The sequence below is a fragment of the Equus asinus genome, chromosome 13, assembly GCF_041296235.1.
Source record: "Equus asinus isolate D_3611 breed Donkey chromosome 13, EquAss-T2T_v2, whole genome shotgun sequence".
Classification (NCBI taxonomy): Eukaryota; Metazoa; Chordata; class Mammalia; order Perissodactyla; family Equidae; genus Equus; species Equus asinus.
The window spans coordinates 29,009,965-29,034,901 of record NC_091802.1 but is presented as its reverse complement, the minus strand read 5'-3'; the positions used below and the strand labels follow the sequence as shown (position 1 = coordinate 29,034,901).

General features: G+C 38.5%; 2 protein-coding genes across 28 annotated transcripts in view; one reads left to right on the top strand and one right to left on the bottom strand.

The window, feature by feature from the left end:
- Positions 1–19,682, top strand: part of PPM1E (protein phosphatase, Mg2+/Mn2+ dependent 1E) — a 179,635-nt gene extending 159,953 nt beyond the window's left edge. For both annotated transcript variants that reach the window (XM_014826739.3, XM_070482899.1), the window contains exons 3-7: positions 2,645–2,844; positions 5,835–6,023; positions 8,353–8,496; positions 8,733–8,826; positions 14,419–19,682. In XM_014826739.3, the coding sequence (XP_014682225.1) occupies positions 2,645–2,844; positions 5,835–6,023; positions 8,353–8,496; positions 8,733–8,826; positions 14,419–15,479 (1,688 nt within the window). In that variant the 3' untranslated portion in view covers positions 15,480–19,682. The remainder of the gene's footprint in view (positions 1–2,644; positions 2,845–5,834; positions 6,024–8,352; positions 8,497–8,732; positions 8,827–14,418) is intronic.
- TRIM37 (tripartite motif containing 37) overlaps positions 1–24,937 on the bottom strand; it is a 144,135-nt gene that overhangs the window by 2,663 nt on the left and 116,535 nt on the right. For 4 of the 26 annotated variants that reach the window (XM_070482883.1, XM_070482884.1, XM_070482890.1 and 1 more), the window contains one exon: positions 20,644–21,530. The exons of 6 other annotated variants lie outside the window; for them this stretch is intronic. In XM_070482883.1, the coding sequence (XP_070338984.1) occupies positions 21,413–21,530 (118 nt within the window). In that variant the 3' untranslated portion in view covers positions 20,644–21,412. Of the gene's footprint in view, positions 1–2,703; positions 2,839–6,599; positions 7,468–8,603; positions 8,821–13,813; positions 13,937–17,185; positions 17,325–20,643; positions 21,531–23,930; positions 23,983–24,937 lie in introns of those variants that run through there. 16 more of the 26 variants (XM_070482885.1, XM_070482886.1, XM_044745154.2 and 13 more) reach the window with 14 other exon arrangements.

The following is a 24,937-nucleotide window of genomic DNA, read 5'->3' as shown; positions in this document are numbered from 1 at the left end:
ATGGGTGTAAGGTGATATCTTAGTGTAGTTTTGATTTGCATTTCCCTGATGATCAACGATGATGAGCATCTTTTCATGTGCCTATTGGCCATCCGTATATCTTCTTTGGAGAAATGTCTGTTCATGTCTCCAGCCCATTTTTTGATTGGGTTGTTTGATGTTTTGTTGTTGAGTTGTGTGAGTTCTTTATATATTATGGATATTAAGCCTTTGTCAGATATATGACTTGCAAATATTTTTTCCCAGTTGGTGGGTTGTTTTTTTGTTTCAATCCTGTTTTCATTTGCCTTGAAGAAGCTCTTTAGTCTGATGAAGTCCCATTTGTTTATTCTTTCTATTGTTTCCCTTCTCTGAGAAGGCATGGTGTCCGAAAAGATCCTTTCAATACTGTTGTCAAAGAGTGTACTGCCTACCTTTTCTTCTAGAAGTGTATTGGCTTGTTTCCCTCTTATATACACATCCTCAGATTGTATTTGTTCTTTGAATTTCTTTTCTCTTTCAAATGTATCCTTGATTTTCAGTTATAAAAAATGTCAAGCACCCACAATTATTAAAAAAAAATTACAGCTCTCTTCTATTAAGTCAGACATTAAAGAGATTTGTAAAATGGCAAATGGTGCCACGAGCTCACCAAATATTTTTGTTTGGGGAAATATAATTTTCATAAAAATATTTATGTTAACATGAAATGGCTTTATTTTTAATTGAATACTTACTTTGAATTATTTAAAAAAAATGTCAAGGGGGAAAAAGCTACAAAACATGGTTTACCACCCTGTACTATGTTGATAAGCAAAGAAAAATGACAAACATGCTGAGATCAGTTTTTTTCTTTTTTCTTTTTTTTTTTGGTGAGGAAGATCAGCCCTGAGCCAACATCCACTGCTGATTCTCCTCTTTTTGCTTGGGAAGACTGATGCTGATCTAACATCTGTGCCAATCTTCCTCTATTTTGTATGTGGGATGCCACCACAGCATGACCTGATGAGTGGTGTGCGTCCACACCTGGACCCCAAACCTGTGAACCCTGGTCCACCAAAGCAGAGCACACAAACTTAACCACTACACCACCAGGCCAGCCCCTGAGAGATCAGCTTTTTTTTTTTTTTTTTTTAAGATTGGCACCTGAGCTAACAACTGTTGCCAATCTTTTTTTTCTCCTGCTTTTTCTCCCCAAATCCCCCCAGTACATAGTTGTATATTTCAGTTGTGAGTCCTTCTAGTTGTAGCCTGTGGGATGCTGCCTCAGCATGGCCTGATGAGCAGTGCCACGTCCATGCCCAGGATCTCAACGGGCGAAAACCTTGGGCCAGCGAAACAGAGTGCGCGAACTTGACCACTCAGCCACTGGGCCAGCCCCGAGAGATCAGCTTTTGAATATAGTCATTTTGAAAAGAATTTTGAATAAGAAAACTAGTAAATGTAGTCACAAATTAAGCAATGGCCAGGTAAGGAATAAAAAATGGGAATCTAAGTTTCCAGGCTGTTCTAGAACACATAAAAAAAGAGTCTCTTTTTGGGATTTGTGTTCCAGATTGGAGACGGCGTGCACATTCACTGGCTACCTGCAACATGTTTTCTCAGGCTTTCAAGCTATATCTGACTTAGTGAAAAAAAAATTTGGAGAATTACAAATTTCTTTACCTGGGATGTAGGAGGAACCTCTAAAATACTGGCCTGAGAAAACCACATCTCTGCTTGGTTATTCCAATAGCTGCAATTTGAGTAGAGGACAACTTGAGTGGAGACGATGTGAAAGACAATCTTTTCACTACTATTCAGTGTTGCTTAAAAGGCTTACACACCTGTCCATCCATTGAGGGATGCAGGTCAGCCTCAGAAGTCAGCTAGTCTATTCCACTTAATGGGTCAAGCAGTAGCCTTAATAGTCTGGGGTGAAGAATCCTCTGACTGCTATCTCCCTTTTCCATCCAAGGTTACACACATAGAATTTAACGAATTTTTTCCTTAAAGAAACATAAAACTTTTAACTCATTTGTTGATCTATTGGCTGAATTATTTAAGCTGTTGCCTAAAACTTGAATTAAAAAACATCAAATAACAAAAATATGTACTTTAGTTCCAAATTATGATCAGTTACAGGAGAGAAGTTAGGGAATTGGAGGGAGGGACAGGAAGAGGTCAGGAAGAAAGAGAGAGACAAAGACAAATGGTAATTAGGGTAAACTCTTCTTATTCCTGTGGTTTATAAAGAAATGATCTGTTTTCATAGGCCTTTCATATTGCAGTTAGCTGGATAACCACTGTTTGTATTTCAGTCATTCTTCTAAGGATAGGGATGCTCATGGCAGCCAACACAAAGGGCCCAGTGTCCAGAACTAGACAGCAGTGGCCAGTGCACTTCACAGGCTGGAAGAAATCCAGCCCAGGAATAGATCCAGCCCTGGCCAGAGGTTTTCTCCTCATGACATAAGGATATCTTAGTGGATGATTTTCTAGATAGGTTGTCATTTTCTCTCTTCAGAAGCAACATTTCATTTTTCTTGAGAAGGAGGAATTTCTTCTGTTGAGGAGCTTGACTAAGGTGACCTATTTCTGTCTTTACAAAGCAGGCAGGTGAAAAGCTGTTTTACAAGGCTCTTCACTGGGGGTTTCTGTGTTTCTTTCTGCGTTTCTTTCACAGAGATTGAGACAGTGAAGTTGGCCCGTTCTGTCTTCAGCAAACTACACGAGATTTGCTGCAGCTGGGTGAAAGACTTCCCTCTCCGCAGGAGACCCCAGCTTTATTACGAGACCTCAATCCATGCCATCAAGAACATGCGCAGGAAAATGGAGGACAAACATGTCTGCATTCCTGACTTTAATATGCTCTTCAACCTAGAGGTAAAGGGCACTTCAGAAAAGTTAATGAGATTAAAAAAACACAAAAAACCCTCATGGTCCTGTTTTCTAACGGGACAACTTTTAATATACTCTGATAGGCTGCAGTAGGACTAAAGGCAAAGTGGCACAGATTTGCTTGCATTAGAAAATAGAAAAGGAACGATTTATTTTATGTTACTTTTAATAGTTAATGTGTTCACATGGTTCAGAACTGCAAAATAAAAATCTCTCTCTCGTCCTTGTCTCTCAGACACTCAGTTACCCTCCTTGAAAGCAAGGGAAGTTGCCAGTTTCCTGTGTAACCTTCCAGAGCTATTCTATAAACATACAAGGAAAAAAAAAAAACCCTGGTATATCTCAATAAAGCTCTTTTTAAAAAGAAACTATTTCTATAGTATGATCAAATCTTGTTTATTAAGTTCCCACGTTACTATGTTGCTGAAGCAACACAAAACACAAAAGGATGAATTTGAGCCTGAAACAGTTTTCTGATTTCATGTGATTTTCTTTTTTAAATCTTGGTTTCTGAGATCAGAAAGTAGCTGGAATTACATTTCATGAATCTCTGTGACTGACAAATTGGATCATATGAGCCTTGTCAACTTAATAACCATTTTCTTATCTTCCTCTTCTTTTTCTATTAAATGTATTATGTTAATGCAAACAGAGGTAGGTTTGTTTCCTTTGCCTGTCACTTGCCTTTTTTCTTCACTCAAGTCCGTAACTTAGAAATTACAATGCAGTAATTTATACAAAGCTCAATATTTCCTTCCTTTAGCAGCTAAATTTAAATTTTAGCTGACTGTCAAGGTGGGATAAGCAGTGATGGTGTGTTGGTAATTGGTGCTTATGTTACAAAGATAGATCAGCTGATATCTTTGTTTCCAAATGTTACCATCCAGGCCCATGCAAATGTAACCCAAAAGGCCGTTGTGTGATAAACAAATCTTGTATCATGACACCTACTTGAAGACTGTGTACTCGGGTTTGAGAGCACTGTTGCTGTTTGTTGACCTGGTTGGGTTTCATTTTGCTTCAAAATTAGTTCTAAGGTCTAACTCAGAAAGGACTTATCTTGCTATAGTGAAACGGACTTAGAGGGCAATTTGGCAACACATACTTAAAACCTTGTAAATTTTCACACCCTTTGGTAATTTCACTTTTAATTCTATATTATAAGGAAACAGAAATGCAGAAGTCTTACATTCATGTTTTGTGTGACAAATGTTTTATACAACATTGTCAATAATAATAAAAATAAAAAATTGGAAATGATCTAAATCATTACATGTAGGGAATGATAACTATAACATGCTTTTAAGATGTATAGTACATATCCATTTAAAATAATGTCTTTGAGTAATACTTAATGACATGGGGGAAAAGCTAATGATATGGTAAATGACCCTAATTTTATTTTAAAAATTTATATGTATAGAAAAAAGACTGGTTATCTGTGGATGATAGGATTATAGATATTTATTTCCTTATTTACACTTCTTTATTAGTCCAAATAAACATACATTATCTTTACAACAGGGAAGACAGTATTTTTTTTAAGAAACTGTACTAATTTTTTTAAGAGATCCACTTGGCTCCTTTGTTTCTTCTGATGCTATATTGTTTAAGAATCTCCCCAGCAATCTTACATTGTTTAAAGTTATAGTCTTATGCTCCCATAAAGCTACTACTGCCAACTCATCCCCACCTAACAGATGAGAAAACAAACACAAGAAAATTATATGATTTACTTTGTATATTTGATTTACTTTGAAAGACAGGGCCTGGACTCATCTGAGTTCCTACAGCCCAAGGAAGAAGTCAAAGGCTTTGCAAATGAAAGTCATTCCATTCTGTTGCCTAAAGGGAACCCAGGACCCAGTGAGAGCTCAGTGAGTCACAGATCTCCTAAGGGATGAGTTGTTCTGTCATGGGGATTGGGCAGGACTACTAAAACAACAGGTATATTTTTGCTTTGAAAAAGGTTTTTTTTGATATACCACATTTACAGAAGTACCAAACATAAATGTCCATAGAGTAATGATAACATCCAAATACTTTAATTTACACCATCTATACTGCCATTGAAGATTAACTGATTAAACAATTCTAGAAAAAAAGTCTTGACATGTGGAATTTCTACCTGTACTAACGCAGTACTCATTTTGGGATTTAAACTCTTGAGGTGAAGATGAAGCAGCAAACTACTTAATGGTTTAGATGTAAACTTGTGACTCTGCTTTGTCAAGACAGAGCACAGGTTTGGAAGACCCTCCTCTGGCAGTTGCCTCAGCTCTTCAAGCGGGGGGGCGGGGGGAGGCAAGGAAATGTTAAGCTAAGTCTTGGATTGGGGACAAGGCAAAGAGGTTACAGGGCATTTGGACATTTGTGGTTCAAGTTTGGCTACCCAGTTTAGAGACTCTGTTACGTATGGTAAGAATTCAGTGTGACCAGGAATGATTTATGGAGACATTATAGTTTAGAAGTATGTGTATGCTTTCACTATCTCTGTAAACAACCTAACGTAACTGGCCTCGTGCTGGAAGGTCAATTATTTCCTATTGTTCTCAGTTTCTAATTTTATTATTAAAATAGTTTCATCTGAAAAAAATACTCAATCCAGAACAGCTTTGCTCAATTCTTCCTCATACCTTCTTTTTCCTCCTCCTCCTCCTCACAACGTGTAACAGCAATTTTGAAGCAAATGTATGTGGGTGGTTTCCATGGTACAAGACAACAACTTTTACAGAGAGAGAGGGCAATTCAGCCTGAGCTAATTGGGCATGGTGTGTTCCAGTGTTCTGGTGTGCAAACACAGATGCCCTAACATTGCAGGCATTTTAGGAGTTGATCAGGCATGTCAGAAAAGGGAAACATTTAGTCTCATTCTCTGGGTGACAAATGCAGTGCAGGATGGGCAACAGTGCAGGGGAATGGCTCATTTGAATCATGCTATACCCCCCTTAAACTGTTTGTGTTTTTGTTGACAGGACCAGGAAGAACAAGCTTACTTTGCAGTGTTTGATGGCCATGGGGGAGTGGATGCTGCCATTTATGCCTCCATTCACCTGCATGTTAACTTAGTACGCCAGGAGATGTTCCCCCACGATCCTGCTGAGGCCCTGTGCCGGGCCTTCCGGGTCACCGATGAGCGGTTTGTGCAGAAAGCAGCCAGGGAGGTACGCCACTTTCTCATAAATTCTAGCCACAAATGCACTAGCTGAACTCAACTTGGTCTGTAGTTAAAGGGCTATTTTGTGTTTTCTCTTTTGGGACAGGCATTATTTAAAGTTCTCTTCTACACTGTATCCTTGACTAATTCCCTCTTTAGGAATAGGTTTAGTGGGGTGCTATGATGTACTGTATAGAAACTCCCGAGCTATAATTTTCTAGAAAGCCAATCCACTCCTGGCAGGTGAGTTTTATCTTTCTTATCCACCATTGCCTGTCTGGTTCATACCAGGACCATCTCTCTAAGCAGAATTTTGCTGATAAGATCTGGATGTGGTGATTAAAACAATGGTCTAAAAAAGAAACGGAAGCTGGGATTACTCCCATACACTGGGTTCTAAATGGGTTGGCAGTGTTTTGCTGTGTATCTCTTGAGGGAAAATTTACTTGGAGAGAATGAATCCTTAGATGATCTCTGAACTGATTTTCTTTTAACAGGAAGAACAGTCAGAGCTCATGTCCTGATTTCTTAAGGTGAATCAGACCTAAGGTTTTCTCTGAATGAATGACAGGGACTCTGTGTCGAGATCTAAACGTCAAAATTTTAATCTAATTATCATTCTGGGCATTGACATATAATTAACTATACAGTACTTTCTGTTCATTTCTAACTGGGGCCAATGGAATGGAGTAATTTTTAATTTTTAAAAGTAATTACAGAATTATATAAACACAGAAAATAACACTCCTGCTCTATGACTTAAACATTAACTTTCTGAAATGGACTTGAAGAGAACATGGTAATCATTTAACGCATTTCTTTGATCTCATAGTTATGCTACACAGTAATAGTGGGGCTTGGAATTAATGAAACAATAATTCAGAACTATTTGGTATTGAGCAAGGGAAATGTCTCCCCACCCGCACCCCAGGTTTATATCAATACGCAAATCCAACAACAGAAACCACTAGGATCTACATATGTAGGTGGGGCTAGAAAACAAAATACAGTTTTGACCTCGGGCGTTCCCAGAGTCTCTGGAGGGCCGGCACTGATTCGCCCTGCCTGCCTCAGAGCTGCCGGCTGTCATTCAGACTGAGGACAAGACCTGGCCCCTGAAAGGTGATCTGTAAGCACCAACACGAAACTAAGAGAATAATTTTGTCTTCTTGATCCTCTGTGTCCTCAAAATTATGGTTTTTCTGACCATGTTCACCTCATTTGCTTTGCCAGGGATCTTCGTGTCTCTCAGTTCTGCCAATATTTCTTTTGAATAATTTAGGTTTGTCTCAGCAGTTACTTTTCTCCTTCTTGTGCTTCCATGTGCTGCTAACTGCTGGGAAGAAAGCAGCTATTCCTGTTGTGAAGCAGCCCTACCTCCTGTTCTCCCCAGGGCATATGCGTCGCAGTGTCTTTATCATGTGTTCCAGGGGGCTGAGTTTTTGAACAGTCTGTGTGGGAAGACATTTTATTGGTGGGTGAGAATTTATAACAAACTTTCCTATTTAGGGAACATGAGAAGTTGTTTTTCTCTTTGGATACAAGGGGCCTTTTACCACCCTTGACGCATTGGTTCTAATTTAGGCCAAGTCCTTAGTAACAGAAAGTCATGCTCATTTGGTAGTGACTCATGTCAAATGGAGATGTCATTTTAGTATAGTGGTATCAAGAGCATTAAGTACAGTGGTACTGAGCTATTATGGTGAAATTCCATGCTGTTAGTTCTTTATGCAATGTTCCAAAAGCAAAGGTCCCTAAAATTATTGTAGAGTTTTTTTCTTTTTAAAGGTATAAGCATCCTGGCACTCCAGGGAATGTATGTTATCTCTTGGCTCCTATGTTAATATCTAGGATATGGGAGCATTTGTTGTGTACCAATGAGATGCTTTGTGTCTTATCTGGTAAAGCTAGGACTCTCCCCCTGAACATATAGTAGGTCAGTAACAAAACAGAGAACAGAATACGGAAATCTTTACTCTAAGGGTTGATATAGTGGATTTAGCACTGGATCAGGAGGAAAAAGAATTTTAGTTCCGTTTCGTGTAGTAATCACTTACTTGCCCTTGGGAAAGTCACATAACCTGCCATAGTTTTCTTACCTGTATATAAAATGGAATAATCATCCCTGCCTTGCATATCATAGACCAAATGGATCTCTGTGTGCACACACACATACATATATGCACATAAAAATGCATTGAGAATTGCTGTTTGTGAAATCAAGTTACTAACAGTCTAGCTCCTGACTGAAAAGTCTGTATTAACTATAAATTGCTTCTCAATGAGAATTTGATGTCTATTTTTACTGACTGTAGTTTTCTTTAAATTATTTTCAGAGCTTAAGATGTGGGACCACAGGAGTGGTGACTTTTATCAGAGGCAACATGCTACATGTGGCTTGGGTGGGTGATTCCCAGGTTATGCTTGTGAGAAAGGGCCAAGCTGTTGAACTAATGAAGCCACATAAACCGGACAGAGAGGTACGTATGGTCTGTTCTATTAGGATACGTGCCACAGGCAGTTTTCTAGTTATTAATTAAGATTCACTTATTATAATTATCACCATTATCTTAGCAAACATACCCACCTTCCAAAGGAGAAATAAAGAGAACTTTTCCAGGGAGCTGATGAGTGTTGTATCTGTTGTTTACTGTTAAGGTAGATGAATAAATCCTGAAGCCAATTATTTGGTTCTTTCTATTGCATTGCTGTTTAGGATGAAAAGCAGCGCATTGAGGCCCTTGGAGGTTGTGTAGTCTGGTTTGGTGCCTGGAGGGTGAATGGAAGTCTATCGGTCTCCAGAGCTATTGGTAGGAAAAGCCAATTAATTTTTGTTTCTCCAAACTGTCCTCTTCTAGCTCATTGTTTTCTATTAACTGATACAAAAAGGGAACCCGAGACAGTAATTTATATTACCAGAGTGCTTACTATTGTTTAAAATAACAATCCGATAATGCCTCTTTTAATTATTTGATTTAATTAACCTACTCATTTATATACTTAAATTCCATTATTAAAAGGGAACTATATTAAGAAATGCAGAACTTACTAGTTTCTTTTTTTTTAACGGAAAGCTTTAATCTTTCATACACAAATCTGCTTAAAACCACAGTGATCCTCATTTTATTCCATTTTGGGTCATATTTAGGTTCAATTAGTATTTTCCAGAAAATGGAAGCCCTGTCCATATTTTATCTTGCTTATATCTTTAAATTTTTTTCAATGAATTCTATGACATAACAGAGAATAAAAACATTGTGCTTTTTAGATGAAAACAAGTTTCTAAATGTGGAGTAGAGTAATTTACCAGATAACCCTGCGGTTTCAAAGAATCTGTCTCCTTGGGACCTAAATTCTTCAAAAGAGGGGGAAAGTCAATGAAACTCTATCTAAAACTTAGAGAATAAACAGCTAAGTTGATTGGACAAAATGCAAAGGTTTATAAGTTCAAAGAATTGAGCTATAGTCCTGTTTATGCCTTTGTTTTACTTTGACACCTGGGTTTATTATTTTAGGCTTCATGGTTTAGCTCCATTTTCTGGTTTTAAAAAAAGAATAAATCAATGTGTCTATATGGGTGATATGCATATATACTGCAGGTCTTTGTCACTGCCTCTTAAAGAAATGAAGTAGTTTGACATAATGATAACATGGACAAATGGAATTCACATCTCGTCTACAAATTTTGCTTATCATTGCCAAAAAATTCCAGAACATCAACAAAATCTCAAAGGATTAATTCAGTTTCACCACTGATGTGAGTTCCTCCCACTCTTTGGGAAGGTGCTGGCAAGCTGTGAAGTGGCCCAAATGTGAGCAGCAGAAGGCTGAGAGAGAAAGAGGAAGCTAAAAGATTCTGCAAATACTTCCCAAAAAACTGAGAGTTGGCTTTACCTTACAACTGAGGGCACTATTAGGGACTCTGGAATAAGGCCAAAAAGGGATAATTTCTCATTCCTAAAACATATCCCCATGTAGAATAATTTTATTTTTTATTACTCCCCACGTAGAATTATTTTTAACAGCTCCAACCAGAGACCTCTTCCACAATCTTACTGTTAGAGTATTGAGAGGTATCTTTAATGCTTATAGAAGCAACCAAAGTTATAGAACCAATTTTACTAGAAGATACTTGCCCTTTTTTGCTTCTAAAAGTATAACCCAAGGGGAAACTAAAGCAGGGGAAGAATGTCCTTGAATAAGTGACAATCTAAGACAGAATAAGGAAGATTTCAGAGGAAGTGACCTTTAAGTTAGATGTGGACAGTGTTTAGGGAAGAAATTCCAGGTATAGGGGAGTACAAATACATGGGCGTCTGAAAAGGCATGTCATGTTTTAGGGAGAGCAACAAGTACAGAGGGCTACGGCAGAGGGTGGCAGTGGTAATGTGTTGGTGCCACATTGTGAAGGAGCTTATATGCCAGGTGAAGTAATCTGGATCCTACAAGGTGAATAAGCAGAGGGGCCAGATGATCAGGTTTGTATTTATAAGATACGTGTGATGACGGAATGGAAGACAGACTAGAGTAGAAAGCCTAGGTAAGAGACCATTCAAGAGGCTGTTGATACAGCTTGTTACAGAGATGAGGACAGCTAAAAAAGGACACAGAAGAGGGTATACATTGATGAAACAAATGGCAATTTGTGAGAAAAGAGGAAAGCTAACTTCCAGGCTTCTGACTTGTGTGACTGAGAAGATGATAGAGCATTTGTACTAAGAAGCAGTGGTTTGGGGGGTGGGGGAGGAGGGCAGATAATGAGTTCATTTTGGATATATTTTATATTCTAGGTACTTGCGGGATGTCTTGGGAGAGATAATTTACATGCAGTTAGAAATACAGATCTGGAGCTTAGCAGAGTTCTGAGTTGGAGCTAGAGATTTGGGAACTCATCCCATTTTGGCAATAGTATCAGCAACCTGTGAAGTGATATATATATATATATATATACATATATATGTATATATGTATGTACGGTAGTTGAAACTATAGGCATGGTTGACATTGCTCAGGAAGAATATATAGTGTGAAGAGAGAGACCAAGGCTGAGACTCATTACTTAAGGCAGAATAACATAATGAAGTCATGCTCTCTAGGTTTGTATCTTGGCTCTATTACTTTACAAACTATGGGCCTTGGGAAACTTACTTAATCTGTGTAAAGTGGGAATAGTGACAGTACCTAAACTCATGGAGTTTTTGTATTAAATGGTATAATATACACACCAGACTTAGAAACCTGCCTGGCACAGTTGTAGCACACAGTGATTGTTACAGTGCTATTATTAAGTGAAGGAGCCAGTGAAGAAAATCAAGAAGAGATCAGAGATACAGAAGTGGGGTATCACAGATGCTAGGGGTAGAGGGTTTCTAGGAGGAAGCAGTCAACAGGGTCAAGTGCTGCAGAGGTCAAGTGAGATGTGGGTTAAAAGCCTGGAATTTTGAAAATAGGAAATGAGTGGTAAGAGAGAAATGATTTGGATTAGTAGGTGGGAAAACCAGAAAACAATCAGATGGTGGAAAATGAGTGATAACATAAAGGAGCATGTGTAGATTTAGTCTCTTCTGCAATTTGGTGGTAAAGAGAAATAGTGTGGTAGCTTGAGGGAAAAGCTGATTTGGGAAAGAGTTGCTTTTATTGTTTGTGTTTTTAGGATGAAGAGATTTTAGATCAGAGCATGTCTGTAGGATAAAAGAAGACAGCAGGTAGACGAGAACTTGAAGATGAGAGAGAGAAGCCAGAGTCCTGGAGAGACAGCACAGGTTAGCTTTGAGAAGAGAACGGACAGCTCTTACTCTGAGAAAATGGTAGCTGATATAGGTGAATCTCTACAGATTAAAAAAAAATTAGGATGGGGGGAGGAATTGAGGGAATTCAGGCCTGATAAACTTAATTTTCTTTGAAGTAGGAAATTAGGCCATCTACTGAATCCAGTAGCTTAATTGGAAGAGGGTGTTGAAGAATGTGTGAAATATTTGGAGAGCACATGGAATAAAATAGGGGACTAAATAGGGACAAGAAAAAGGACTCCTGAGCAGAGTTCAACTCTACTTAGAAAATGAATGGTATTTAAAGCTTTAAAAATGAAAAGCTTTTCAACTGTTTCTCCCCATGAGCCCTTCAGATTTATGATCCAAAGTTGACAGAAGCATGATATGTTTCCTAGCATATGGAGAGAAGAGGTTGAAGACAAAAGGATGTTGCCATTTCTACCATGAAATGGATAATCATGCCCTCCTAACAAATTTGGGGGCGAAATGTCATGAATTTGACATCCAACAGTAGAGCAGGTGAAAAGCCAGAATTTTGGCAGCATTTTCTCTGTGCAAATCTTTGTATGTTCTGTTCCAAACTAACAGTTGCAGTAGCCTCTTAATTGAATCACTAAAACAAGATTTTTGGGAACAGTATGACTCAGATCACATTTATTTTTAGAGCTGGAGTTCAGAAAATAATAATGATGATAATAATAGTCAGGTGGAGTAAGGGATGGGGAAATTTAGTAAAGTGGATTGGTGGAGGACACTGAATCCCATGATTGGAAGTTTTAATTAGCTCTAACAGGCTACTGGGAGGCATCAGAGTACAGAAGTGAAGTTGATGAAATCAAAACCATGCTTGAGGAAGATGGTTCTGGCTACTGAATGAAAAGACTAGTTTCTTACTTTATAGATAAACTAACCTAGATAATAAACCTGCTGGATAGGGCATCTGGCCCACATTGTTCTAGTGAAGGTATCCATAGGGTTCCTATTGAGCTTTCTGGGCCTATCTGAAGATTAAACAGGTATGTGAAACGCTGGAGAGAACCCTACATGGGTAGGAGAGAACCTATAATAGATGCTAGAAACAGTGATGACATAGCCAGATCACTTAAGTAAGCACTTAGCTTCATTTCATCTTCCCCTAGTCAAAAAGTTCAGTTTAGTCCAATGGAAAGGACAGTAATTGAGAAGGGTTTTTAAGTAGCAAGTGCTAGGATTTGGACCCAGGCTGTCTGACTCCAGTGCTGGCATCCTAAACCACTAAGCTATACGCCACTACTTTACAAATGATAAAGTACTTTGTAAATATTTTTAAAAAATACTGTTTACTGATAATTATGATACCCTAATCTAGGTATTATTGCTCAATACTCTTTTTTTATGTAAAGAAGAAATGAGTATACCTTGTTGCAGAAGTAAGTTATTTGGTTACCCAATAGGCTAAGGACACTTTTGCTAGGCTCTCTCCAAGAACCTAAAAGCAAACAATGAATGAAAACAACAAATCTATTTGGAAATGCTCTGGATCTGAAAGTTCCAAAAGGCATTGCAGATGATCGATAATCACAGTAGTCTGGTGACAGAAATGTAGCTTAGTGTGGGCCTGAAGGTCTCCAGTCTGTTTCCACTCCAAACACCCTATATTCAACTAAATATTACTCCTTAACCGTTGCCTCTGGGTCTTTGCTAATGCTGTTCCCTCAACGGAGGGCCCTTCTCTGCCAGGTGATAACTAACTTATCCTTCAGGGCCCAACTCAAATGTCATTCTGTAAGTGGATGAGCTAAGAAAGAAAAGATAGAAATAAAAGCCCATTAGGGCCTTGGGTTCTCACAGTTGTTCATAAATGGAGAATGAACAATAGCAATAAAGACAGAAGGGGGGAACAATCAGAGACATATGAAGAAAGCAGGTATATGGTGGTCCCTGAAGACAAGAGAAAAATGGTCATTTCCTGACTTTCTCTAAAAGTTACAGGTAAAGCAGCATTAAAAAACAGGAAGCAAATTGGACTGGGAACCAAGAGACTTACATTCTAGTCCCTTGTCTGAGGCTTGGGGTGACTTTTCCTGGCCTGAGGGAGTGGGACTTGATTTTTTAAAATCCCTTGTAACTCAAACCTTCCTCTGAGCTCATAGCATGGAGTTACTGATTCCTAAACAAGGATAGAACAAAAATTAAGTGTTTAATAAAGACAGTGATCAGAATTTTGGTTTTTCAATGTGGACGTGTTCTCAAATCTTAATTAAATCAAACCTAACCACCAGTAAAAGTACATATCTACTAAATCAACAAAGTTTTCCTATGTAGGACTGAAGTTTTCAATACAGCAACAAATTTAGATTTGACATTTGTTGCCATGCTCAGCTTAGCCTAAATTACAGTTAGAGGCACAAGATTCAGAGTCTAAGCTAGATAAGAGATTAAGCCCAGCGAATGGCAATTATTTAACTGAGAGTAAGGAGTGAGCAGCATTTGATTAACAGAGAATTCAAGTATTTTATCTAAAACTAGTCCAAATTACTTTCAGTAAATTCAGATCACAATCAGTAAACTGTGATCAAATCATTGTATTGGCCATAAACGTTCATACACGTAAAGTAAACCAAAATCTGACCTACTTTCTAATTCCCACAGGAGATGCTGAACATAAGCCATATATCTGTGGGGATGCAGATTCTGCATCTACTGTTTTGGATGGAACTGAAGACTACCTCATTCTAGCCTGTGATGGCTTCTATGACACCGTGAATCCCGATGAGGCAGTGAAAGTTGTGTCTGACCACTTGAAGGAGAATAATGGAGACAGCAGCATGGTTGCCCACAAATTAGTGGCATCAGCTCGTGATGCCGGGTCAAGTGATAACATCACTGTTATTGTGGTATTCCTGAGGGACATGAACAAAGCTGTAAATGTTAGTGAGGAATCAGACTGGACAGAGAACTCTTTTCAAGGAGGGCAAGAAGATGGTGGGGATGATAAGGAGAATCATGGAGAGTGCAAACGCCCTTGGCCTCAGCACCAGTGCTCAGCACCAGCCGATCTAGGCTATGATGGGCGTGTGGATTCATTCACTGATAGAACTAGCCTGAGCCCAGGGTCCCAAATCAACGTGCTGGAAGACCCAGGCTACCTAGATCTCACTCAAATAGAAGCAAGCAAACCTCAAAGTGTCCAGTTTTTGCCACCAGTTGAGATGTTTGGTCCTGGTGCACCAAAGAAAGCAAATCTAATTAATGAGCTAATAATGGAGAAAAAATCAGTTCAATCATCATTGCCTGAACGGAGTGGTGCTGGAGAGTTTCCCTCTTCTTTTAATTTGGGTTCAAAAGGGCAACAGATATACAGAATGGAGAGCTTGTCTCCTGTCTGTTCTAGGTTGGAAAATGAACAGTTCAAATTCCTGGGAAAGAGAGTTTCTAGATTGTCTCATTTACGTTACCACTACTCAAAGAGGAGGCATGGATTCAGGTTTAATCCAAAGTTTTATTCATTTCTCTCTGCTCGAGAGCCTTCCCACAAAATAGGCACTAGCCTGTTCTCACTTATTCAAAGTGGGAAGAGAAATAGGATGTTGAGAAGTTCTCTGCCATGGAGGCAAAGCAGTTGGAAAGGGTGCAGTGAAAACATGATGAGGAAGCTCAGAAAGAGTAACGATATGCCATACCCAGATCTTCCCTGGAGCTATAAAATATAATACTTTCTCTTTCAAGTAGGCTAGGTAGCTCTCCCCCCAATAAAAACACCACTATAAGAGTAGAAACAAGATATACATTTCTGAAATATATGTGCTTCATTATAAAACCATGGATGGCTCAATTCTTAAATGTAAATTGATCTCTAGGAAACTCAAAAGTGTTTTCAATCTAAAAAAGTATTGGCGGTTTCACTAGCAAAATTATACAACTGGTCCCTGTGATGTGTCGCCACACCTACACACAACCCTCACCCACTGCCCTTCACGCCACTAGTGGAAGCTTGCAAGTTAGTTATTTCAGTCAGGTTACAGTGTTGAAATCTCAACGCAGTTGAAATCTGGTCTGATGTGCCTAATATATCTATGGAAAACAATGCAGAATTTGATTTAGTTGGGAAACATTTCTCAAAAGACAGAACTATAAAGGAAACTCTTCTCCCTTTTTTTTCAGTAGGTAAAAGACTAAAAGCCATATGGGTCTGGTAACAATGAAAGTAGAAAACCAGTGTAAAAATGTCATATTCTCAGACTTGTGAGGCAGTATATAGTCAAAAAGATTTACTGATTTTTTTTTTCTGTAACATAATAGACTATGAAAATTTTTTGAATTAAAAAGTATTTCCTAGGGCTGTAGCTATGTGGGAGTTTCATAACCTGTTATGGTGCTCTTGGTGGAATTTTTATTATTTGTCATTTTAGAAGACTGGTTTTAACTTGTGATGCTAATATGTTTTTCACTGTACCTTCATCTCAGGAATAAAACTAGTTTAATGGAGATGATGTCAGGTACAAATATACTAGAATCAAGTTGCCATTTAAAAAGAAAATCAAATAGTATTTCTATTTTTTCTGCCTTTTTTTTTAAGTTCACAGACTGCAAAGGCATATACTACTATAAGATAAAAAGTGGTTTTGGAGAATGAAAAATACTTGTTTTAACTTCTCTAGAATTGTTTCCCCCAAAGGAATGAAGTAACTGGTGTGGAGGAGGCTGAAAGTACTGCCTAAAGTGAGCCCAGAGGCCAAGTGCAAAGGAGAATGCAGATGACTAAGACTGAGGTCTGTTTAGTTATAAATGGAGAATGTTCTGGAGTCCTGCTTCATGCAACTTCAGACTGCAAAGACAGGACATGTGTTTCTCATTTCAATATTTATATTTGATATTTTAAAATTGTCTGCTTTTTGCCATTTTTGCAGTTTCAAGCCAGAGCATATCTTCAACTAAAGACAGCAAACTAACAATCAGATTCATTTGAGGAAGCAGCCTCTGATTCTCTGAGAATCATGAATGTCTCCAAGTGACATTTTACCCTCCCCTATCAACTGTGGACCAGCCATGCCCAGGGACAGGAGCTGCCCGCTATAGTGCTCAGTCACTCACACTGTTAGGAGGCATTAAATGCTCTTGCTAAGGAATGTCCACTGCCTAATCATGTTTTTATATAGTAATACAATTACTTCATGTTCCCCACACCCATAATGGAGGGCTAAAATTCCTGGCCTTTAAAAACAGAGGACTGTACCATATTTTGGGTGCCAGTATAGTTATATCAAATAAATAAATAAAAATAGTTACACTTTAGAAATGAGCAGATTGTTAATCTACAGATTTTATTTTTAAAAATTTGGAAGTAGAGATTTTCAGTATTTGTCATTGCTTCTTTTCTCTTGTGACACATGGCTGAAAAGGAGGGAGTAAACATGGCTCCAACTATAGTACCAGAATCTGTTTACCATCCTGATGCTTTACCCCCATATACGGACCTCACTCACTTCTGTCATTTTCTGAAGCCTAGATCTTGTTAACAACCCATCAGGTGCAGTGTCAGTTTCAAATCACATTATCTAAGGAAACAAAACAGAGACAGCAGAATATTGGTACACATTATATAGTCCAAAGTTGTTGGCTAAGTTAAAAAGAAACTTTTTTTTTTTATAGATTTTCTATTTGTCTATTGCTAATGTTTTTGATCAGAATAAAAAAGGTGAAAAGAAAGAAAGTACAAGTGACAGGTTTTTCCAGTGGGGAAAACAATGGATGAAAGTGGGACAAACATAGACCACATCTTTTAAGGGTCTGGATTTTGTAGGTCTGACTACATAAGCAGTGTTAACTCCATTTCTCATACCAGTAGCCCTCTAGAAAATAAAGCAAAGTAGTTCTAGTATGTTCAAGTTATAAACCAATATTGTAAAAAATAGCAACTATTCATTTGTTCACAACATACATATTTATAGTTAGCTACCATTTGTAAGGTAAGTCCTTTAAAATTCTATAATACATATTAAAGTAGTGGTTATTGGTCTGACATATGCTGCTCTTGGTTCTATAAACTAGATAAAAAGCAGTGCTTTGTGAAATGCAGTGTTATATCTTAATGCCACTGGTGATAGAAAGTAGTTCCCTTCAGTTCAAATCCTGTGCCCTTATTTGCTGCTTGCTGACGTAAGCAATAAGTACCCCTCTAACTAATGGTATCTACACATTTCTGTAACTTGTATTTAATGATGGTGTATCTGGTGATTGTAAAAATATTAGACAGATATAAAAGTATCTATATAATATATATTAACTGTTAATGCTGAGGTATAGTCTGTGAACTATGTGTTTTGTACCTTTATTCATTGTGTAACTTAGTGGTGGTGAAAGTTCTACATTCAATCCTTCAGAGTGGCAGTATCCCTTTTTCAATTTAACATGATTTGCATCGATTTGTTTGCCTGATGAAGTTTTGTTAGAATAGGAAATAGTAAAATGAATATAAACAAGAAAGTGTAGTACTGGTTAGGGAAACAGACTTCAAGTCACCAACTGAAGTCATTACCAACACCTTGTACATTCACTGTGAGTTTCAAAGGGAATTAATCTCTAATTTAAAGGTTTCCTTTGTTCACTTTCTGGATGTGTACTTCTGAGGGATTTATATGAGGTTAACTAAGATTACAGCACCAAACACTGGGGCTATTAATCCCATTTAGGTCTATACTAAACAGGATGGTGGAAACACAAATGTATATACCTTTTCTTTACTTAGAAGTGCCATCCATTGTCCGTGAATTAATACGATTACTGTTGCATTTAATTTAACTAGGAGGATCCTTGAAAGTAACACCTTTTCCAAGGACAGTGTCAACAATGTCAATGTCAACACTGAGTCTGATTCTGACCACATTTACAGTGGTATAATGTCAATGTGGTGGTATAGTGTCACGCTGCATCTTCATGACAACCACACTCCATTGTTGGAACACTGTGCCAGTAAGAAGTGCAACATCCAATGGGCAGATGAAAACGATGCATAAAGAAATTCAGTGTTTACGGATAAAACTGCTGTGGTTCAAGTACTTTCTTCCCCATTGAAGTCTTGCTGAGGCTTTGTAAGAAAGTGATCTAAATTATTTTAACGTTTAAACACAATTTGTTCACTCAATGATCATTCTCATCTAAGCAAGGCCATAAAAGGGGATACTATAGTTTTGGTCACACCATAACTTGGGACAATTTTTCTTTAGAACATAAATTAGCAAAAGAACATAATTTTTTCACCTTTTAAAATCATGTGATGTTAAAGGACAAATACCCACTGTTCTGTTCTGACCTGTGAATAGCTTAAATGTTTTTTTTCAAAACAAGATACCACCAGTATTATGACTATTTTCCAGACAAATGGTACTGTGTTGAAAAGTTACTTCCTCCAGCAGCATTTTATCTTCTATTTTGAAGACTACTTATTGTACTAATTAGAAAACATGAAACAAGATAGGGAACTCCAGACTGACACAACAAAAAGAAAAGGAAATACCCTAACAAACTTTGATGTATTAGGTGATCCGCAGATACGTCACTGTTAACTCTTACTCTAGGTGCTCTTTGGTGAGAGACAGGCTCTGTTCTCTTGTTCATGACATTTCTCTGCAAAGAATTCTCTATGGAGTGAGGCGAATGAAGTGAATCATTTCTTACCAAGTGAATTTATCAATCTATAAACCTGTTCTACAGCTCACTTTTGAGTTCAGTTGTAACCATGAGTGATCCTTCATATTTTATTTATCAAAACTGTTCAAGTAAGAAGTATGTTGAAATTTTGCCAATATCTTAATAAAAATCCAGCAATTTAAAACCACTAGTCGTTTGTCTTCTTATTGAAAGGAAAGATAAGTTATTTAGTGCAGAGGTTTACGCCGATTCCCTCAGAACTAAAATCCTGAGGTGGTAGTTTTCTTAAACTTTAAAGTAGGAACATTTAAAAAGAAAATTTGCTAAGTGCTGCTATAACTGTGATTTCCTCCCCAGAAAACCCAAAAGAGAGATACTTCATCCTATACATGTTCTTCCCGTAAGTTTAATGGTGGGGAGAGGGAGACAGAGAGGTTAGTGTCCTAAAATAGACAAGGACCTGCCAAGGGCTAAGTGTTGATTCCTCAAATCTCCCAGCTACTTTATTCTTCAAACTCTGCAGCCAACCAAAGTTTTTCCTCTTAGTCTTTCCCCTTTTAGTTTCAAACTGGAAGAAAATAATTAGGTGAACTGTGGCTGAAAGTCTGTCTGGAGGATTGCTGTTAAGAGAGTAACAGGAGACAGAGACAGAAAGAGTGTGGGGGACGGAAGTGAAGCTGATAAAGCAAGACACCTGTGTCTACGGGAATGGCAGTAAACCTAGTAAACACACTGCATTATTATTCCCCTCTTCCCAACATTAAGTCCTAGAAAATTAATTTCACATAGTTTTAACAATCTTAAACTCTTAATTCCCTAAATTCATTCACCACTTTGTATGATTTTATATAGAACCCAAAGCAGCAAGAATTGAGGAAAAAAGTGAAGGTCTGAAAGAATCATATATTTGAAGGGGTTTCCTGAAGCAGGAAAGGAAAGAAAGGAATATTTTGATAATAAGTATTATTTATATTTGAAAAAAATCTCCTAAAATACAGAATTACTTCAAAAGGAACATCACTTTCTGAAGCAGCAGGACACAGCAAGGTGAGTGAACCACTAGGTATAGTGAAATCGTTTGAATTTAATAGAAATTTACCCATGTTACGAAATGATCAGATATGATTGCCTGGACTGATATGGTGTTTAACTGTTCATTTCCTTTTTTTTCTTTTTTTTTTTTGAGGAAGATTAGCCCTGAGCTAACATCGGCTGCCAATCCTCCTCTTTTTGCTGAGGAAGACAGGCCCCGAGCTTACATCCATGCCCATGTTCCTCTACTTTATATGTTGGATGTTTACCACAGCAGGGCTTGTGAAGCAGTGCCATGTCCACACTTGGGATCCGAACCAGCGAACCCTGGGCTGCCGAAGCAGAACGTGCACACTTAACCACTGCGCCACCTGGCCGGCCCCCACATTTCCTTTTTTGATTACAAGTTTGCTCTCTGTCATCTTGACAGCAGTTGTTAAAGAACACTCTTCTACTGTGCTTTTAGAAAACCTACTTTTGCTTGGCCTAGGAAAAATCTTATGGAAGATCCTTTCTTATTTATATTTCAAACAAATCTAGTTCTTCTCTGAGACCCCGAACTCTTAGGTGTTGCTCAGTAAGAAAGCGCTCTTGTGCTGGGCAGCTGGGTTTAGCATTCCTCTTACGCTGAGCTGTAGGATGCTGCCCAAGACCTCCAGTTGCAAACCTCCCGACGAGACATGCCCGCTTTGTGGTGCAAGCAGCGCCCTCACCCAGTTTCTGATTTTTCTGATCCTGCTTTAGGACCAGGGAAACAATAAATGTGAAAAACTGTCAGGAATGATACATATTTGGAGAAACTATCTTCCAAATGAGTAACTGGAGTTTAACCAAAGATGCAAAAGTTGTCCCTGCCAGTTGTGACACTGGCTGATCCTAGAACTAGAGCACTGAGGTGGCAATTAAGCCGAGTAAGAGTTGCCTTGGGATCACCAGGTCAAATGGAACGGAATGGGAGGGAGGCCTATGAAGCGGCTTTTCTAAATGTACATAAGGAGACACACTTAACTGCCCTGCAGGACTCAGGCAAGGGCTCTGGCTGGGCAGAGGCTCTGCAGAGCAGGAACAGAAGACAAGACTCCCTGTAACAGGAAAAAAACAAATAAATGTGCCAGCCGGAGAAAAGGGTTTTTAGAAATAGAGCAGCCCACACAATTTATGTCCCAAACTATAAAATGACTGATGTTACCATTTGCTCGTAAGCCTCCCTAGACAGTTTTAAAAATTATATAAATCTAGACTTTGAAGCCATATACTGGTTGATGTGGGAACTAGAAGTAAATAAGGAGAAATCTAAAAATATCACCACAACTAAAAGGAATATACATGCACGTGTGTACAGACGCACAGACACACACACAGGTCTTAGAGTTTCCTATCTTCCAAACTTTCTATAATCTTATCACCTTTATTAAAAAACAAAAATAAAAAATCCTTTTGAATAGAAAATTAAAAATGGTTCATTATTTTCTGAATTGTAGTTTTGAAATTAATTACACTTATGTTCTTAATTCAACAAATATAATTACATTTTTTTTTTTTAAATCACAGTACTTGCAGCCTCTACTCTGGGATGTAGAGCTAAAAGGAATATTGCTGCCACTCTTCCAATGAAAAAAAGAGCCAGATTAATTTCAAATTATGACTTTTTTCAAACCCATCAGAGAGCTTGAGATTGCAGAGTAAGCAAATGGCCCCAAATCTAAAGAGGGACAGGTGCCTGCTCCAAGAGTGGGGCCATCAGCACTAATTTACATAGGGCAGACACTGGAAAAAACAGTTCAGCTCGGGGAAGTGACGAACTGGTGCAGGCAGAGTATGGACTGGCAGGACAGTGTGGAGTCCCGAGGGCTGCCGAAATTAGGTGAGTCTGCACTCTCCTGTAGGCATTTTTTCACAAATTCTATTAGGTGCTCACAGAAAATATTGGAAAGAGTCCTAAGAAGTGTCAATTGTGATGAAGACCCAGGAGCAGCGTAGAGCAGCCTTGTAGGAGGGTCAAGAAACTCTGCCAGACCCTTTCTCCTATCTCCTCTGTAGAACACAAGTGTTATCCTACGGGGGAAAACGGCCACAAATACTGCCAACCCTTAGGGCACTGGTGAAAAGTCACTGCAGCTGAGGGAAGGGAACAGGAAAGAAAAACCCTACCCCTGGGGAAGAGGCAGGAATATCACTGGGCCTCAACTAGCTGGGGAGGGGCAAGTCAATAGACACACACAGTGCCTAAAACTGCAGTTTAATCCAAGAATGCCAGTCCCTCCCCTGCCTCCAGTCAGGCTTCAAATAACAGAATAGTTCTGGGAGACAGACAGGAGAGCAACAAAAGCAGGCAAAGAGACTTAACAGCTCTTTGAGGCACCGTACGGAAGAGACATTGCTCTGGCAATCCAACCCCAATCAGAAATGCAATGTATTGCTACAGGAACTTGAAGCCATCAAGGTTCATCATGACAATGATGAATCTCAAACCAAGCACAACTACTAACTAGAGTCATTCAAACTTTGCAATAAAGGTCTAAGAAGCATGTAAGGCCTGCCCGTTTTTAGGTGCAAAAACTATTCACCAAACTATCTACTGTCCTACACAAGACATGTCACTTTCAACAAAATATACAGAGGCATATGAAAACAAGAAAAATATGTATTCTGAAGAGTGAAGCAATCATCAGAACCAGAGTCCAATATGGCAAAGATTTTTGAACTGACAAGGGAATTTAAAATAATCATGGTTAGGGGCTGGCCCGGTGGCACAGCAGTTAAGTGTGCATGTTCCACTTCGGTGGCCCGGGGTTCACCGGTTTGGATCCTGGTTGCAGACATGGCATTGCTTGTCAAGCCATGCTGTGGTAGGCGTCCCACATATAAAGTGGAGGAAGATGGGCACAGATGTTAGCTCAGGGCCGGTCTTCCTCAGCAAAAAGAGGAGGACTGGTGGCAGATGTTAGCTCAGGGCTGATTTTCCTCAAAAAAAAAAAAAAAAAAGTTAAAATAACTATGGTTAATATGTTATGGACATGGTGAACATGCAAGATCAATGGGTGATTTTAGCAAAAAGACAGAAACTATCAACAAATGCTAGAAATGAAAAATACTGTTTCAGAGATGAATGCCTTCGATTGGCTAATAAGTAGACTCCACATTGCTGAGCAGAGTCAATAAACTTAAAGATAAGGCAATAAAAATTACCCTAACTGAAACCTAAGAGAAAAAAAAAACAAAAACAAAATAAACCCAGGGCAGAACACATAAGAGCCGTGGGACATATTAGTTTAACATATGTATAACTGGAATCCTAGAAGGAGAAGAGAAAGACAATGGAGCAGAAGAAATATTTGAAGAAATAATGGCTGAGAATTTTCCAAAATTAATAACAGACATCAAACCATAAAAGCAAGGAGCTCAGAGACCACTAAGCAGGATAAATACCAAAAATACACACCTTGGAAAAAGAAATCGCCTTCCAGATGGTTTTACTAGTAAATTCTACCAAACGTTTAAAGAATAAATAACATCAATTCCATACATTCTCTTCTAGAAAAGAGAAGATTCATTTTGTGAGGTCAGCATTACTGATACCAAATCAGATGAAGATAGAACAAAACTACAGACCAATATTCCTCATGAATATAGATGCAAAAATCCTCAGCAAAAAACCAGCAAAATGAGAATCACTACACTTATTAGAATGGCTGAAATTAAAAACACTGACAGTACTAAGTGCTTACAGGATGCAAGTGAAGCCCTCATATGTTGCTGTTGGGAATGGAAAATGGCAGTGCCATTTTTGGAAAAGTTTGGCAGTTTCTTACAAAGTTAAGCATATACTGAGCACATGATTCAGTGCAATGAGTTCTGACACCAATTACCTAGAGTTAGGTCAAACTTCACAGATAAAGAGCAGAGCTCTCCACAAGACTGCTCTCACTTGAGCTACCAACTGTAATTTGGGGGTCCCCAGGCCACCCTTGTTTCTGACCAGTAGGCTACAAATCCCACTATCTCCCTTAAGGTTTGATAATTCACTAGAACTAATCACAGAACTCAGGAAAATACTTTACTTACAGTTACAGTTTTATTATAGCAAAATACAAATCAGAACTAGGCAAAAGAAAGAGATGCACAGGGTGAGGTCTAGGAGGGTCCCAATGTGAAGCTTCTTCGTGACCAGGGCATGTTACCCTCCTAAAACATCAACGTATGACAACACAGAGTACTGCCAAAAAGGGAAGCTCACATGAGCTTCAGTGTCCAGAGTTTTTTATTGGGGTTTCATTATATAAGCATGATTGACTCACTGGCAAGGAGGCTGAAATATTCAGGCTAGTATCATGTGACTGAGAGCCCCAATCCCCTAATCACATGGTCAGTCTTTCTGGCATGGCCAGCCCCCACCCTGAGTTATCTTGTTAGCATAAGCTATCGGGACCCACCATAAAGAGCAAATATGCTCCTATCATACAGGAAATTCCAAGCACTTAGAGGCTAC